The 17802-nt window shown below is 34.2% G+C and overlaps 1 protein-coding gene across 9 annotated transcripts in view; it reads right to left on the bottom strand.

Moving 5' to 3' along the window:
* Positions 1–17802, bottom strand: part of LOC137034295 (uncharacterized) — a 60642-nt gene that overhangs the window by 25340 nt on the left and 17500 nt on the right. For 6 of the 9 annotated variants that reach the window (XM_067407081.1, XM_067407086.1, XM_067407079.1 and 3 more), the window contains 17 exons: positions 17145–17216; positions 15827–15934; positions 15488–15688; positions 15192–15382; positions 14636–14675; positions 11369–11467; positions 11035–11232; positions 10739–10929; positions 10324–10366; positions 10173–10205; positions 6728–6817; positions 6394–6591; positions 6096–6286; positions 5724–5826; positions 3659–3850; positions 3363–3553; positions 2805–2844 (listed from right to left, as the gene is read on the bottom strand). In XM_067407081.1, the coding sequence (XP_067263182.1) occupies positions 2805–2844; positions 3363–3553; positions 3659–3850; positions 5724–5826; positions 6096–6286; positions 6394–6591; positions 6728–6817; positions 10173–10205; positions 10324–10366; positions 10739–10929; positions 11035–11232; positions 11369–11467; positions 14636–14675; positions 15192–15382; positions 15488–15688; positions 15827–15934; positions 17145–17216 (2181 nt within the window). The remainder of the gene's footprint in view (positions 1–2804; positions 2845–3362; positions 3554–3658; positions 3851–5723; positions 5827–6095; positions 6287–6393; positions 6592–6727; positions 6818–10172; positions 10206–10323; positions 10367–10738; positions 10930–11034; positions 11233–11368; positions 11468–14635; positions 14676–15191; positions 15383–15487; positions 15689–15826; positions 15935–17144; positions 17217–17802) is intronic. The other 3 variants (XM_067407080.1, XM_067407083.1, XM_067407085.1) reach the window with 3 other exon arrangements.

The following is a 17802-nucleotide window of genomic DNA, read 5'->3' as shown; positions in this document are numbered from 1 at the left end:
AGCAAAACATGGTCAGGTCAAAATGTCTGAATAATTTTTGGTCCCAAATTTTTATCAATTTTACTGGTAGTCAGTATAAAGAATTTTTGGGTATAATATGTCACAGTTTACTTTATTTTGCTATCCTCACTTACATTAATGAACTATAGTGTCCTGAAGCCACTAGGAAAAAAAATAAAAATAATTTTATATATATTTATACAACAGGGGGCCAGTTGCACCAGCTGTGCGCAAGTTACAACGTAGACAAGTTTTGACGTAAATGGGCACTAAGTTACAATTTACGCACTACTAAATATTTTTGTGTTGCACCATTAAACTTAGTTGAAGCGTAACTCTACGTATACACTAAATATTTACGGAAGCCTCCTATCAGGAGTAACGGTTGGAATAAAATAGCAGACTGACTGAACTGCATCAATAAGCTCTTGTTTTACCTGACAGACTTCATTCTTTACACATATATGATGCTGCTGACATTTACATTCTCTTAAATTTTAAGAGAGAGAACATCATGTGAAAAGATTACTTTGTTAGACACTCTTCAACACGAACCCGTTAAACAGCGCACCGCTGTGTGCATCGGTCCTATCACTCCGTGTTGTGCATGTCAAATAAAATCAGTCATAATCAATAAATGTAATTTCTTATGTTTTTGTTGTTGTTTCAGTATGTATTTATTGATCCTTATTAATTTCGTTTCAAATACAGTTTCTGAATGTTATTTACATATAAAAACATTTATGATTAAGTAGCTAGTAGGCTATTATATTTAATGGGAACTTATTTTTACTGTTAGCTACGTGAGGCAAAATAAGTCAGAATGAAGGATAAACTGAAATTCACGGAATTTCAACAACTTCTGCTCCTGTATTTGAAGGATGACTGAAGGTAAACGTCATATTATGCGACTACGCATTACTTTACGGAGACCTTACGAGCTACTAGCTACGTTCTGCCTTAAGAACAAATGGTGCAACCGAATAAAGTACAGAGTTAGTTACAAACTAGCTAGTAGTTACTAAGCCACTAGTGTGGACTTTACGTTCCAATTTAAGAAAGAACTTACGAACGGCTGGTGCAACCCTACCCAGTTCTGTCTGGTTCTCGAATCTGATTGGCTGATAGCCATGCGATATTTCAGTGATAACAGCACTCCTACTGCCTTTTCACCGTTTGTATCACTCCGCTTGAAGTGACCATCATGGCGGCCGATCAAATCAACCGTAATTTTTACAAATACTACTTCTTGTACCACGAACTGTAGTTTTAATAGTTTTTTAGGCGAGAATGTAGTTGTTTAGACCTGAAATATGTGACTCATATTTAATAACAGCGCCTATTTTACAATTTGTTTTGGCGTTTTCGGAGATGCGAGCTCGAGTGCATCAGCGGCCGTTCAGTGCTTCTATAACCGCCGAGATCAGCTTCATCTCGGCCAGTGACTCGGGGATTTGCCGCTTGCTCTTATAGTGGTTAAACACGAGACGTAATTCAATTTACATAGAACGGGCAATCTTTGGTCTTATTAATCTATTATTTGTTACAGAGCAAGTCGAATTGTGCTATATTAAATTTGATAATAATAAATGTTACGTTACATATAGCACATTGACTACAACTAGACGGGACATATCAGACTCTTCTCCGCTTCAAATACGTAAAACATTAAACTTTATAAACATATGTTTTTTTGAGTAAAGAAAACGCTTTACATTTTTTTTTTCAAACATCAGATCTTTTATTTACCTTTGCATTGCACAGAGATGTCCAAACTGCGTGCGCACTTCATTCACGAGGTGAGGCGGATTAATGTAAAACCCACATACCAGCGTAAATGGTGACCTATTTTTATTTTTTTTTTTTAATAACTAGTGCTTCATGTTTGACTGAACTGTACAATTGTGTTTATATGTTGTTCAATAAATATTATTTTATATAAATATGTCCATTAAGTAATATGGATTGAGTGAACATTACATTAATACGCCATTAGATGGCGGCAACACTTTACAGGAGAATTAGTCAGGGAGTCACAAGAGACTTTTAAATTGAAAGGAACTTTTTCAAAAGGAAGTTGTTTTAGCGCTGTGGTGCTATGGAAAATTCCCAAAGCTGTAAAAAGAAAAGACAAATACAAAGATCGCTTACCTCAGCGGACATTCAAACGGACTTGTTTAAAGGATGTAATATTATGGACATCGACTTGATGAATGAATGTAATGCAATATACCAGACAGGTAATAGCTACTCTCTCTCTCTCTCTCTCTCTCTCTCTAATACTGTAGAAAATTCAATGTGTTTCAATGAAGCGACTCAACGTTCCTTCGTTACTAGTTCTAAAGTGACATTTTAGAGTTAGCAACGGAGGCTTGATTTAACTGACAACATGAGTTTTGAAACGTTCCTTCGTTACTAGTTCTGAAGTGACGTTTTAGAATTAGTAACGGAGGCTTGGTCCAACTGTCAAATTGAGATTGTAATCCATGGCGGAAGGAAGTAGTGCTGCACAAAAGAGGGTTTTAAAGACACTCCGTTGTTGTTCTTATTTATTTACACACTCATGCCGTCGAACTGTTGTATAAACGCAATATCACACGAGTAGCCATGCGATATGGCTGTATATCAGCACGCTGTGATTACCTGCGGCCTCGTGCCTACGGACGAATCACAGCGTGCTGATATACAGCCATATCGCACGGCTACTCGTGTGATATTGCTCATATATATATATATATATATATATATATATATGTCTGAATAATTTTTGGTTTGATTGTACATTTAAAAAAAATCATACTCACCAGGAGATTCTTTAGTTTTTCCTTTCTCTGTTCGTGTATCCTGTTGTATTAGAAAAGATATATTTGTTAACAGAACATGACTGCTGGATCAGTTATTAAAGTTAAACAGCTGATCAATGACAGATTTTGTAAATTAATTTTAATGAATAGTTGTTAAAAAAAAAAAAAAAAACAACATAAATCAGTTTACTATGCTTTGTTTTTATACAGCATTTTGCACCTGTTTAATAATCACTTTAAGTAAACCCCAGAAAGTTATTGTAAACCCCAGAAAGTCAAATATCGATTCATGCCACACAAGCTACTGTTGTCTTGAGAGGTTACAAACCGCTAAAGCAGATTCATCTTCAATTGGCAAAAGTGACTGGGTTGAGATCAGAAAGTATAACTGGATTATTATTTATTACATTTAACTATGTGTTTAAGCCACAGTAGGCCATCTCTAAATAATATGACATTTTTATATTGTCTATTTACCCTAAACCGTACATTTAAATAACATATTTCAGATTTTATATATTGTTTAATATGTATCATTTATCCTGAAGAACTGGATACCTGTGGTGGAAAACATTGTTTAATTCTTTCCAGAGCTTCACGATTCCTAACACAGTCCAGGAATTTATCCTCGTAGAACAGACAGTCCACTGCGAGTGTGTTCATCCTGGTCACATGACTGCTGCTGTCTGGTACCATCTTCTCGGTGTCAAATGTGTGATGAAGCACCATGAAGACAGCTGGTTTAGTCTCTGTTGGAGTGGTCAATATAGTTGTTATGTATTCATTATTAAAATGAGTTCGAATAAGAAACAATTTCAAAACACATCATGCACATTACATTAAGAGTACATCACCTGAGACGGCATTAAGTTCATTCACTGCAGCATCAATGTGCCTTGAAACAATAATGCAGCAAACCAGAATGAAATCACACTCCTCTACAGTGAACACCTCCTCTAGATCTGGTGTTTGTTGAAGAAAATTTCTTATGATGTCCTTTTGAGGTTTGGATGTCTTCCCAGGTAAAAGGATTAAATATTTTTTTCCTTCCAGAGGAATTAAAGTATTGGTTAATGTAAATTAATTCAGACAAGCAAAGTCATCTTATCTCAAACAAAAAGTCATTCAGTTTCTATTATTTTTGCCAGTCTAATTAGAAATTAGTTCTAGTTATTATTACCAGTAATCATAAGGTGTTCTTCTGTCATGTTCACATCAGTGTTCAAAAATCACTGTGATTAATGGGGTTATGAACTGAGAAATTACATTTTCCTTGAGCTTTTGACATATAAGAGGTCATCATACTATAAAATATACTGTAAGTTTCAGAGCTGAAAACTTCCTTGTTAGTCCAATAAAAGCTTTAATTGACACCAGACCCAGCAAACGACATGATTTTCAAAGTGGGGATTTATGACGTCAAAGGGCAGCAAGCACCGCCTCCGCAGCAGAAGATCAATGCCTACTTCATCCCTGCCTCCATTTTCGCCACTGATAAGCATTGTAAATGCACTAGGCTATTACAGTTTACACATACTAATTAAATGCGCAGGTCTCCTCTCGTGCTTCCTCCCTACTGCGTCGCTGGTCGAGGCAATAACTTTTGTTTCGCTTTCATATATCTCTATTATAGACGACATCAATGCTTTTAACTTTCTAGATGTAATTACCGAAATCAAAACAGTCCATAAACTATAAATCCTCACGAAAACTTCAGTCAAGCCAGCTTGCGCGTCAACCTGAGAGATCAGCCTCTTACCTTAAAGTGCCAAATTTCTCGGTTTCTGAATGAACGGTTTGGCTTGATTGATAAATGCTAACATTCATGCATGATTTTTATACCATCGACCTGTCCGAAAACGTTAGCACGTGTTTGATTGATTGTTTGGAGATTGCATGTTTCTCCATTCAGAACGCTTTTCCTGTTCACATCCGTGACAAAACAGTTGATTATTTACGAACGAAAGCTCACAGAAACGTGAAAATGGTCTCATTTGAAAGAAAATATCCTAAGCTAAAAGATGATAGCCTATATTGTGACTGCTCAACATTGTCTGTGATCGGCTACAATCTTCATCACTGCAACCTTTCATGCCACGATCTAACTATAATGCCACAGATCTAAATGTAATGCAACACTTTTCACGATTAGTTAGCCTTGAGAGCTGTAATAGTAAAAACGCGCTAAAAGAGAAAGTAATACTTGGATATTTCATATGTACAGATGTTGGCCAATCACAGCAGTGGGCGTTTACACTGAAGTCTCACAGCAGACACGCCCCTTAAACAACCAGGTGATTTAATCATTTGTGGCATTGTCATTAACTCACAAAACTGCAAGAAAGACATAAGAATTTTGTGGATGTTTTATGGTTAATCATCTGTAGGTAGCATATATCCATTCTGATGTAATAACGGTCGTCCGAAGGCACGTGGCTATATCATCTGTGAGCGTGAGCAACGAACTAAAAATTAACTTGACTAAGATAAAAGTCATTTTATCACTACGTGTGACAAAGCCTTTTCTGCGACAGCTCTAGCTCTCCGACGCACAGTGTATACGTCAGCTTCACTTCATTTCGTTCACTCCTTGCAGATATAGTGCACTCAAATGCCATACACTATATTAGGGATTAGTGAATGAGTGAACGAGTAAACAGTTTCCGACACAGCTTTAGGATTGTGTAGTTATAGCAATTTTTTATCCAAGTTTTCCATTTCACCAAGTGGCCAGTCGCCACGTCCTTTTTTTCATGTGAGCTCTTAAATATGTGCGCCGAGTTTGGTGAAAATATCTCATTCCATTCACAAGTTATCAAATCAAGGATAATACATACAGCTAATTTACTATAATATCTGTATACTAAAATCTGTATAGTATAAGATATCTTATATACATTTTTAAAAAATCATACTCACTAGGAGATGTTTGAGACTTTCCTCCCAGAAAAGAGCGACACACCTGGACTGCTGGTTTAAATAGAGCTGCAGCATAATTGCTGAACCACGACTGCACCGAGTACTGAAAAAAACATTTAAAAAAAATAAATCAGTTTACTATGCTAAAGCAGATTTATCTTCAATTTGGAAAAGTGATTGGGGGAGAGATCAGAAAATATAACTGGATTCTTATTTATTACATTTAACTATGTGTTTAAGGCACAGTAGGCTATCTCTAAATAATATGACATTTTTATATTGTCTATTTACCCTAAACTGTACATTTAAAAAACATACTTTAGATTTTATGTATTGTTTAATATGTATCATTTATCCTGAAGAACTGGATACCTGTCGAGGAAAACATTGTTTAATTCTTTCCAGAGCTTCACGATTCCTAACACAGTCCAGGAATTTATCCTCGTAGAACAGACAGTCCACTGTGAGTGTGTTCATCCTGGTCACATGACTGCTGCTGTCTGGTACCATCTTCTCTGTGTCAAATGTGTGATGAAGCACCATGAAGACAGCTGGTTTAGTCTCTGTTGGAGTGGTCATATAGTTGTTATATGTATTCATTATAAAAAATGAGTTAGAATAAGAAACAATTTCAAAACACATCATGCACATTACATTAAGAGTACATCACCTGAGACGGCATTAAGTTCATTCACTGCAGCATCAATGTCAGTTCCTGCCCTTGAAACAATAATGCAGAAAGCCAGAATGAAATCACACTCCTCTTCAGTGAACACCTCCTCTAGATCTGGTGTTTGTTGAAGAACATTTCTTATGATGTCCTCTTGAGGTTTGGATCTCCCAGGTAAAAGGATGAAATATTTTTTTCCTTCCAGAGGAATTAAAGTATTGGTTGATGTAAATTAATTCAGACAAGGCAAAGTCATCTTATCTCAAACAAAAAAGTCATTCAGTTTCTATTATTTTTGCCAGTCTAATTAGAAATTAGTTCTAGTTATTATTACCAGTAATCATAAGGTGTTCTTCTGTCATGTTCACATCAGTGTTCTGCTGATCATTTATGAGAATCCAATCATCATGAGTTTTCTTTAGTTCTGAAATTGACAATATAAAGTAATATGCTTATCATCATTTTTAGTGTGTAGTATATCTTTGTTTATATCATTATTCTAAACTAATTAATAGTTTTATATTATATATATATATATATATATATATATATATATATATATATATATATATATATATATATATATATATATATATATATATATTATATTTTAATATTTTATATTTTCATAGTCAGTCTTGGACAAGTTTAAAACATTCAAATCTACACATAAAAATCATTCCTGTAATTCAATCATGTGACGTCAGTGAAGATGATTAAGAGTCTGGTGAAGAAATGTAGAAATGTAGTGCAATCGAATCGGCTTGCACCAAGAAATCAGGGGGAAAAATAATTTTGTTTCTTGGCCTTACAGTTCCAAAGTTTTTAGCACAAACGCAAATGAAACTTTGGACAGTTGGTGGCGCTACAGGGATTAAGTTAGAGACTCAAAAATCACTGATTAATGTTCAGACTCTCCTCTATCAGTGTGCCATATTTCACAACTTTTTACCATATGGTTCTATGGCCTGCATAGACTTCCAGAGCAGAAGAAGCAGCAGATTATTGGGGTTTAAACATTTTAAGGCCTTTAAGTATACATATAAAAAGGTATTATGTTTTATTTAGGAAGCATGTAATCACTTAGATGAAATAGATGGAAAAGACTCGCTGAAGAACTATGATCTATTTCCCAAAATCCAATGCATAGAGGACTGAGAGAGCGTGCAAAAGAGAGGGAGCGAGAGAGTTCAAACAAAAGATTACTTTATAGCTTTCTTATTTCTGCTTTAACATTTATTTCATGCTAGTTCTAGCTGTTTTATCATTACTTGAATAAAACATTGAAATACAGAGAGACAATATTATATAGATGAATTTTCAAATTAAATGAAATTATATTCGTAAGGTAAAATGTTGTTTCATATGATTTTATTAGGCTATTAAAATATTATTTAGGCCTAGTTATTAATTCAATTGAATGTGTTTTACTAACCACCATGTGTTTTAATAATTTGTGGCATTGTTGTTAACTCACAGAACTGTAAGGAAGAGATAATAATTTGGTGGATGTTTTAAAAAATATAAGTTAATCATCTGTAGGTAGCATATATCCATTCTAATGTAATCATGACGGTCGACCTGAGGGCGCCCTATGGCTATATCATCAGTAAGCGTGAGTAACGAACTGAAAATAAACGTAAATAAAAATATATACAAATGCATACACTTGTTAAAGGTGCCATAGAATTGAAAATTTAATTTACCTCAGCATAGTTGAATAACAAGAGTTCAGTAAATGAAAATGACATACAGTGAGTCTCAAACACCATTGTTTCCTCCTTCTTATGTAAATCTCATTTGTTTAAAAGACTTCCGAAGAACAGGCGAATCTCAATATAACAACGACTGTTACGTAACAGTCGGGATCATTAATTTGTACTTCTCCAAATTTTGCTTATTCCAGCCCACGTTCAAGGCATTAGACAAGCCAGTATTAACGTCTGGATCTGTGCACAGCTGAATCATCAGAAGTTATGCAGGTAAGCAAGTAAGGACAATAGCGAAAAATGGCAGATGGAGCAATAATAACTGACATGATCCATGATAACAAGTTATTTTTAGTGATATTTGTAAATTGTCTTTCTAAATGTTTCGTTAGCATGTTGCTAATGTACTGTTAAATGTGGTTAAAGTTACCATCGTTTCTTACTGTATTCACGGAGATCAGAGTCATGTCATAATTCATAAACACAACTTCATTCTTTATAAATCTCTCCAACAGTGTGTAATGTTAGCTTTAGCCCGTTAGCCATACATAGGCTACTATCAAATTCATTCAGAATGAAATGTAAACATCCAAATAAATACTATACTTACATGATCTGATATGCTGCATGAAGAACATTTTGTAAAGATCCATTTTGAGGGTTATATTAGCTGTGTGAACTTTGTTTATGCAATGTATTATAGACCTTATGTAGCCCCGCCCCTTTTCAGCGCTGCACTCGTTGTCTTTTGACTTCCGGTTTGTATTTCCACAGCAATCTGTGTATTTATGAATGAACTGCTCATTTTAAAATCTTCCCGGTCTACTGACATTTGTCGAGACATCTGCTTTAAACATAACAATGCTCATGATAACTTTCATAAACTCTACAACAGGTAAATCCACTTCACCAGCTAATTATTCTTTGACAGCGATGCCATAGATATATACAGGGCTACCGCAAAAACGGAAGTTCAAAGACAATATTCTAAAGATGGCGGCGCGCTTGTTTCTCTGGTAAATAAGGTCTATAGAGTCGCGAGCTTGGGGGCGGGAAGCGCGAGCATTTAAAAGGGACGCGCGCTGAATCGGCGCATATCTAATTATGCCCCAAAATAGGCAGTTAAAAAATTGAATAATAAAAAACCTATGGGCTACTTTGAGCTGAAACTTCACATACAGTCTGGGGACACCTTAGACTTATATTATATCTTGTGAAAAAGTGTTCTAGGGCACCTTTAATGTGTGCTTATTTTGTTTGCAGTTTTTAAATAGTATTATGAACACAAATAAAGCATGACAAACCAATTAATTTATATAGACTAACTACAATCTATGAAACCACAAAGCTGGCACGGAGGTAGTATAATTACAAAATAAAATCATTATGAATGCTATTGTTATTAATATTATTTCATATAGTAAGTTAAATGTAAGACAAAAGTCGTTTTATCACTACGTGTGACAAAGCCTTTTCTGCGACAACTCAAGCTCTCCGACGCACAGTGTATACGTCAGCATTTGGTTCACTCCTTGCAGATATAGTGCACTCAAATGCCATACACTATATAGGGATTAGTGAATGAGTGAACAAGTAAACGGTTTCAGACACAGCTTTAGGGTTGTGTAGTTATAGCAATTTTTTATCCACGTTTTTTCCATGTTATAGCACCACCAAGTGACCAGTTGCCATGTCCTTTTTTCACGGGACCACAGAATGAGCTCTTAAATACGTGTGCCGAGCTTGGTGAAAATATCTCTTTCTGTTCACAAGTTATAGCCATTTAGTAAAAGTAACTCCACCCACTTCAAACGTTTTGGCGGCCCTTAGAGACGGTGAATCGAAATTGTAACTTTTTTTTTGGTAATTGTTGACAATCAAACTCCAGAGAATCTTGCTGCACTGGTTTGTTCCGATCAGCCCAAAAACCTAGGACTAGTAATACCAAAATAGAATCCATATAGGCATGCATTTGTCAGTCTTGAGTAAAGGATTACAACGATATAAGACACTTGACTGGTTTAGAAGTTATGAGCCATTTTTCTGTTATGAGAAGTTATGAGCCATTACTTTTCACCATTGTAGCACCCCTGTCAGGCTGATCTAAAAAAAAAAAAAAAAAGAAGAAAATCAAGGATGCTACATACAGCTAACTTACTATATTACAAAAATCTGTATAGTATAAGATATCTTATATACATAAAAAAAAAATCATACTCACTGGCAGAGGTTTGAGGCATTACTCCCATTGTTCGTGTATACTGCTGTATCAGAAAAGAGTGATACAAAAGATATTTGTTAACAGAACGTGACTGCTGGGCTGCAGCATAATTTACCCTAGATATTTGTGAAGAAGATCTGCTGAACCACGACGGTACCCAGTACTGAAAAATAAATCAGTTTACTATGCTCAAGCAGATTCATCTTAAATTTGGAAAAGTGACTGGGAAAGATCAGAAAGTATAACTGGATTCTTATTTATTACATTTAACTATGTGTTTAAGCCACACTAGGCTATCTGTAAATAATATGACATTTTTATATTGTCTATTTACCCTAAACTGTACATTTAAAAAACATATTTCAGATTTTATATATTGTTTAATATGTATCATTTATCCTGAAGAACTGGATACCTGTCGAGGAAAACATTGTTTAATTCTTTCCAGAGCTTCACGATTCCTAACACAGTCCAGGAATTTATCCTCGTAGAACAGACAGTCCACTGCGAGTGTCTTCATCCTGGTCACATGACTGCTGCTGTCTGGTACCATCTTCTCGGTGTCAAATGTGTGATGAAGCACCATGAAGACAGCTGGTTTAGTCTCTGTTGGAGTGGTCAATATAGTTGTTATGTATTCATTATTAAAATGAGTTAGAATAAGAAACAATTACAAAACACATCATGCACATTACATTAAGAGTACATCACCTGAGACGGCATTAAGTTCATTCACTGCAGCATCAATGTCAGTTCCTGCCCTTGAAACAATAATGCAGCAAACCAGAATGAAATCACACTCCTCTTCAGTGAACACCTCCTCTAGATCTGGTGTTTGTTGAAGAACATTTCTTATGATGTCCTCTTGAGGTTTGGATCTCCCAGGTAAAAGGATGAAATATTTTTTTCCTTCCAGAGGAATTAAAGTATTGGTTAATGTAAAATAATTCAGACAAGGCAAAGTCATCTTATCTCAAACAAAAAAGTCATTCAGTTTCTATTATTTTTGCCAGTCTAATTAGAAATTAGTTCTAGTTATTATTACCAGTAATCATAAGGTGTTCTTCTGTCATGTTCACATCAGTGTTCTGCTGGTCATTTATGAGAATCCAATCATCATGAGTTTTCTGCTCTATCTTAAGTTCTGAAATTGACAATATAAAGTAATATGCTTATCATAATTTTTATTGTGTAGCCTATATCTTTGTTTATATCATTATTCTAAACTAATTAGTAGTTTAATATATATATATATTAATATTTTATATTTTCATAGTCAGTCTTGGACAAGTTTAAAACATTCAAATCTACACATAAAAATCATTCCTGTAATTCAATCATGTGATGTCAGTGAAGATGACTAAAGCTGTGTCCGAAACCGCTCACTCATTCACTCATTCACTAATCCCTATATAGTGTATGGCATTTGAGTGCACTATATCTGTATGGAGTGAACGAAATGAAGTGAATGAATTCGGACGCTGACGTATACACTGTGCGTCGGAGATATCTATCTCAGAAACGGCTCGACACGCAATAAAACTATTTTATCCTACATGTTATTTACATTATAAAGCAATGTTAATAATGATAACAATCATAATGACTTCATTTTGTAATCATACATGCCTCTGTGCCAGCTTTGTAGTTTAATCGATTGTATAATTTTTTTTTGTCATGCTTAATGTGTTCATAATCATTTAATACTATAAAATACTGCAAACAAAAATAAACACATTAACAAGTGTACATAATTTCATGTATTTATCCTTTTTAATAAAATTGTTAGAAACTCTCACGCTCACAGATTACGTGGTCTTTGAGCGCCCTCAGGCAACCGTTATGATTTGAATACGCTACCTATGATTAACAAATTTTTTTAAATCATCCACTAAATTGTCATCTTTTAAAGTTTAATGAGTTAACAGTGCCACACATTATTAAAACACATTGCTGTTAGTAAAACACATTAAATTGATTTAACGCCTACATAATATTTTAATAATAAAAATATTTTTATTAATATAATTTCATTTTTTAATTCATCTATGTAATAATGTCCCCCTACATTTTAGTAGGTTTTATTCAAGTAGTGATAAAAAAAAATAAAAAAAAAAAGTTAAAAAATTTGATTTTGGGAAATAGTGCTTCAGCAAGTGTACATGGAATGTACACTCGAAATCAGAGAGAATTGTGGGTATAAAGTAGTGAACGAATGTAGGGAATGAAGTCGTTCACTCAGAATTCGGACACCACTACAAAATGGCCGACACCCGATATAGTGGACTATATAGTGGATAGGGAGCGGTTTCAGACACAGCTTAAGAGTCTGGTGAAGAAATGTAAAAATGTAGTGCAATCGAATCGGCTTACACAAAGAAATCGGGGGAAAATAAATTTGTTTCTTGGCCTTACAGTTCCAAAGTTTTTAGCACAAACGCAAATGAAACTTTGGACAGTTGGTGGCGCTACAGGGATTAAGTTAGAGACTCGAAAATCACTGATTAATGTTCAGACTCTCCTCTATCAGTGTGCCATATTTCACAACTTTTTACCATATGGTTCTATGGCCTGCATAGACTTCCAGAGCAGAAGAAGCAGCAGATTATTGGGGTTTAAACATTTTAAGGCCTTTAAGTATACATATAAAAAGGTATTATGTTTTATTTAGGAAGCATGTAATCACTTAGTTCAGCGAGTCTTTTCCATCTATTTCATCTATGATCTATTTCCCAAAATCCAATGCATAGAGGACTGAGAGAGCGTGCAAAAGAGAGGGAGCGAGAGAGTTCAAACAAAAGATTACTTTATAGCTTTCTTATTTCTGCTTTAACATTTATTTCATGCTAGTTCTAGCTGTTTTATCATTACTTGAATAAAACATTGAAATACAGAGAGACAATATTATATAGATGAATTTTCAAATTAAATGAAATTATATTAATAAAGGTAAAATGTTGTTTCATATGATTTTATTAGGCTATTAAAACATTATTTAGGCTTAGTTATTAATTCAATTGAATGTGTTTTACTAACAACCATGTCTTTTAATAATTTGTGGCATTGTTGTTAACTCACAGAACTGTAAGGAAGAGATAATAATTTGGTGGATGTTTTAAAAAATATAAGTTAATCATCTGTAGGTAGCATATATCCATTCTAATGTAATCATGACGGTCGACCTGAGGGCGCCCTATGGCTATATCATCAGTAAGCGTGAGTAACGAACTGAAAATAAACGTAAATAAAAAATATATACAAATGCATACACTTGTTAATGTGTGCTTATTTTTGCTTGCAATAGTATTATGAACACAAATTAAGACTGACAAAACCAATTAATTTATGTAGCCAAACTACAATCGATGAAACCACTGGCACGGAGGTAGTATAATTACAAAATGAAATCATTATGAATGCTATTGTTATTAATATTATTTTATATAGTACGTTATATGTAAGATAAAAGTCGTTTTATCACTACATGTGACTAAGCATTTTCTGCGACAGCTCCAGCTCTGATGCACAGTGTATACGTCAGCGTCCGAATTCATTCACTTAATTTCGTTCACTCCTTGCAGATATAGTGCACTCAAATGCCATACACTATATAGGGATTAGTGAATGAGTGAACGAGTAAACGGTTTCAGACAGCTTTAGGGTTGCGTAGTTATAGCAGTTTTTAAGTTTTTTCCATGTTATAGCACCATCAAGTGGCCAGTTGCCGCATCCTTTTTTTCACGTGACCACAGAATGAGCTCTTAAATATGTGTGCCGAGTTTGGTGAAAATATCTCATTCTGTTCACAAGTTAAAGCCATTTTAGTGGCTCCGCCCACTTCAAACATTCATTTTGGTGGCCCTTAGTGACGGTGAATCAAAATGTCAACATTTTTTTGATAATTGACAATCAAACTCCAGAGAATCTTGCTGCACTGTTTGGTTCTGATCAGGCAAAAAACTTAGGACTAGTTTTATCACAGTATATTTGCTATAGTTTAAATTAAATATGACAAGAATTCAGTGTAAACTGAAATGATCTTGATAATGTTAGTTAACACTTAAGCAAAACATGGTCAGGTTAAAATGTCTGAATAATTTTTGGTCCCAAATTTTTATAAATTTTACTGGTAGTCAGTATGAAGAATTTTTGGTGTGTGTCACAGTTTACTTTATTTTGCTATCCTCACTTACATAAATTAGTGTCCTGCACCCACTAGTAAAAAAAATTAAAAATTATATATTATATATATATATGTGTCTGAATAATTTTTGGTTTGATTGTACATTTAAAAAAAAAAAATCATACTCACCAGGAGATTCTTTAGTTTTTCCTTTCTCTGTTCGTGTATCCTGTTGTATCAGAAAAGATATTTGTTAACAGAACATGACTGCTGGATCAGTTATTAAAGTTAAACAGCTGATCAACAACACAGATTTTGTAAATTAATTTTAATGAATAGTTTTTAAATAATAAAAAAAACAATATAAATCAGTTTACTATGCTTTGTTTTTATACAGCATTTTGCACCTGTTTAATAATCACTTTAAGTAAACCCCAGAAAGTTATTGTAAACCCCAGAAAGTCAAATATCGATTCATGCCACACAAGCTACTGTTGTCTTGAGAGGTTACAAACCGCTAAAGCAGATTCATCTTCAATTGGCAAAAGTGACTGGGTTGAGATCAGAAAGTATAACTGGATTATTATTTATTACATTTAACTATGTGTTTAAGCCACAGTAGGCCATCTTTAAATAATATGACATTTTTATATTGTCTATTTACCCTAAACTGTACATTTAAAAAACATATTTCAGATTTTATATATTGTTTAATATGTATCATTTATCCTGAAGAACTGGATACCTGTGGTGGAAAACATTGTTTAATTCTTTCCAGAGCTTCACGATTCCTAACACAGTCCAGGAATTTATCCTCGTAGAACAGACAGTCCACTGCGAGTGTCTTCATCCTGGTCACATGACTGCTGCTGTCTGGTACCATCTTCTCTTTGTCAAATGTGTGATGAAGCACCACGAAGACAGCTGGTTTAGTCTCTGTTGGAGTGGTCAATATAGTTGTTATGTATTCATTATTAAAATGAGTTCGAATAAGAAACAATTTCAAAACACATCATGCACATTACATTAAGAGTACATCACCTGAGACGGCATTAAGTTCATTCACTGCAGCATCAATGTCAGTTCCTGCCCTTGAAACAATAATGCAGCAAACCAGAATGAAATCACACTCCTCTTCAGTGAACACCTCCTCTAGATCTGGTGTTTGTTGAAGAACATTTCTTATGATGTCCTCTTGAGGTTTGGATGTCTTCCCAGGTAAAAGGATGAAATATTTTTTTCCTTCCAGAGGAATTAAAGTATTGGTTAATGTAAATTAATTCAGACAAGGCAAAGTCATCTCATCTCAAACAAAAAGTCATTCAGTTTTATCTATTATTTTTCCCAATCTAATTAGAAATTAGTTCTAGTTATTATTACCAGTAATCATAGGATGTTTATCTTGGTGTTCTTCTTTTGTCATGTTCATATCAGTGTACTGCAGGTCATCTGCGTTGTGCCTATCAGTTTTCTGCTTCATCTTTTGTTCTGAAATTGACAGTATAAAGTAATTGTTACGGTTCATGTCTCCCCTGGACTCCATCTCCCATTATCCTCCCTGTTCCACACCTGCACTCACTTCCTAATCAACCTCCCATCATCACGGATTACCTGCACCTGCTCCTGATCATCTGCACACCCTTTACATGGACTCACTTCCCTGCACTCCATTGTCTGTTCTATTGTTTGCTTTGGTTGGTGTTCAGGGGTGTATTCCAGAAAGCAGGGTTAACTTATACTGTCACATATACCCTGAACTCTCGGTTGATTAACCCAAACCTTGCTTACTCGAGGTATGTTGGTTCCAAAAATGCGTACAGGAGTAAGTTCAGCCAACCCAGAGTATGTTCCCGGTTAACACACAAGACATTCTCAACAGAGCGACGAATTGATGATTCACCATGGAAACAGACGCTAAGAAAAAGCGTGCCATTCTACTTCATTCTTCTTCTTTTGTTTAATGGCGATTTACATAACCTACTCGGTGCACATCACCACCTATTGGGTGGTTATGCAATCATTTTTAATTCTTTATTGTTTGATGCTAATTATTAAATAAGATATCACATATATGATATGTATTTTATTATAGAAATTATAGTATAGAAAATGTCCTGTTATAAAGGATAAAAAGCAGATCCATGTGTAAGATGACAATAAAATACATTCATATATTAGAATTGAATAAATAGTTATATATTGTATAATATAACATTGTGTATATAACTGTAACTATATAACACATTTAGATACATGTTATATTATCAATATGGTTATATTAATGTATCTGAATTCCTCTTAAACTAACCCTTTAACATAACCCCTTTAACATAATCCCTGCTTTAACATTATGTTCAGAGAGCAAGTTGCTATGGTTACTTACATACCTTAAAAGTTACCTCCGTTTTGGAACCGAAAGTTGAGGTGATCCGCTTACTTACTCTTAAACATACCCAGGTATGTCACATAACCTGCTTTCTGGAATACCCCCCGATCCTTTGTTTAATAAATACCCCTAGTTTTGTAGAAGTCTGATATTGCTTCATTTTGATTCAACCGAACTAACAGAAGAACTTCTTGGTTAATGTAAATTAATTCAGACAAGGCATAGTCATCTCATCTCAAACAAAAAGTCATTCAGTTTCATCTATTATTTTATCTCAATCTAATTAGAAATTAGTTCTATAGATATTATTACCAGTAATCATAAGATGTTCATCTCCATGTTCTTCTGTCATGTTCGCATCAGTGTTCTGCTCCATCTTTAGTTCTGAAATTGAGAGTATAAAGTAATATGCTTATCATCATTTTTATTGTGTAACCTATGTCTTTGTTTATATCATTATTCTAAACTAATTAATATTTTTTATATATTTTTTTAATATTTTATATTTTCATAGTCAGTCTTGGACAAGTTTAAAACATTAAAATCTACACATATAAAATCATTCCTGTATTCAATCATGTGACGTCAGTGCAGATGACTAATGCTGCAATCCAGTTAGTTTTTTTATGACCTTCCCTCGCTAACTTTCCTCAGTCTCTTTGACTTGGATGTACGTCATTGCTTACGTTGCATGAGTGCCCACTACTGGCGGAACCTTTGCAATGGGCTGAACTGGAACGCCCTTGATCATTTGGAATCCGCAATGGAGCCGATTTATTATTTATTTTTCCCCTTACAAAATTGTTTAATACAGCATTCTATGTGTGTGTGTGCATATATATATATATGTGTGTGTATATATATATATATATATATATATATATATATATATATATATATATATATATATATGATTATTTTCAATGTTGAAAACAGTTGTGTACTTTTTTTTTCAGGATTCCTTGATGAA

This window comes from Chanodichthys erythropterus, chromosome 13, assembly GCF_024489055.1.
Source record: "Chanodichthys erythropterus isolate Z2021 chromosome 13, ASM2448905v1, whole genome shotgun sequence".
Classification (NCBI taxonomy): domain Eukaryota; kingdom Metazoa; phylum Chordata; class Actinopteri; order Cypriniformes; family Xenocyprididae; genus Chanodichthys; species Chanodichthys erythropterus.
The sequence above is the reverse complement of the archived record's forward strand: the minus strand, read 5'-3'. Positions and strand labels throughout refer to the sequence as shown.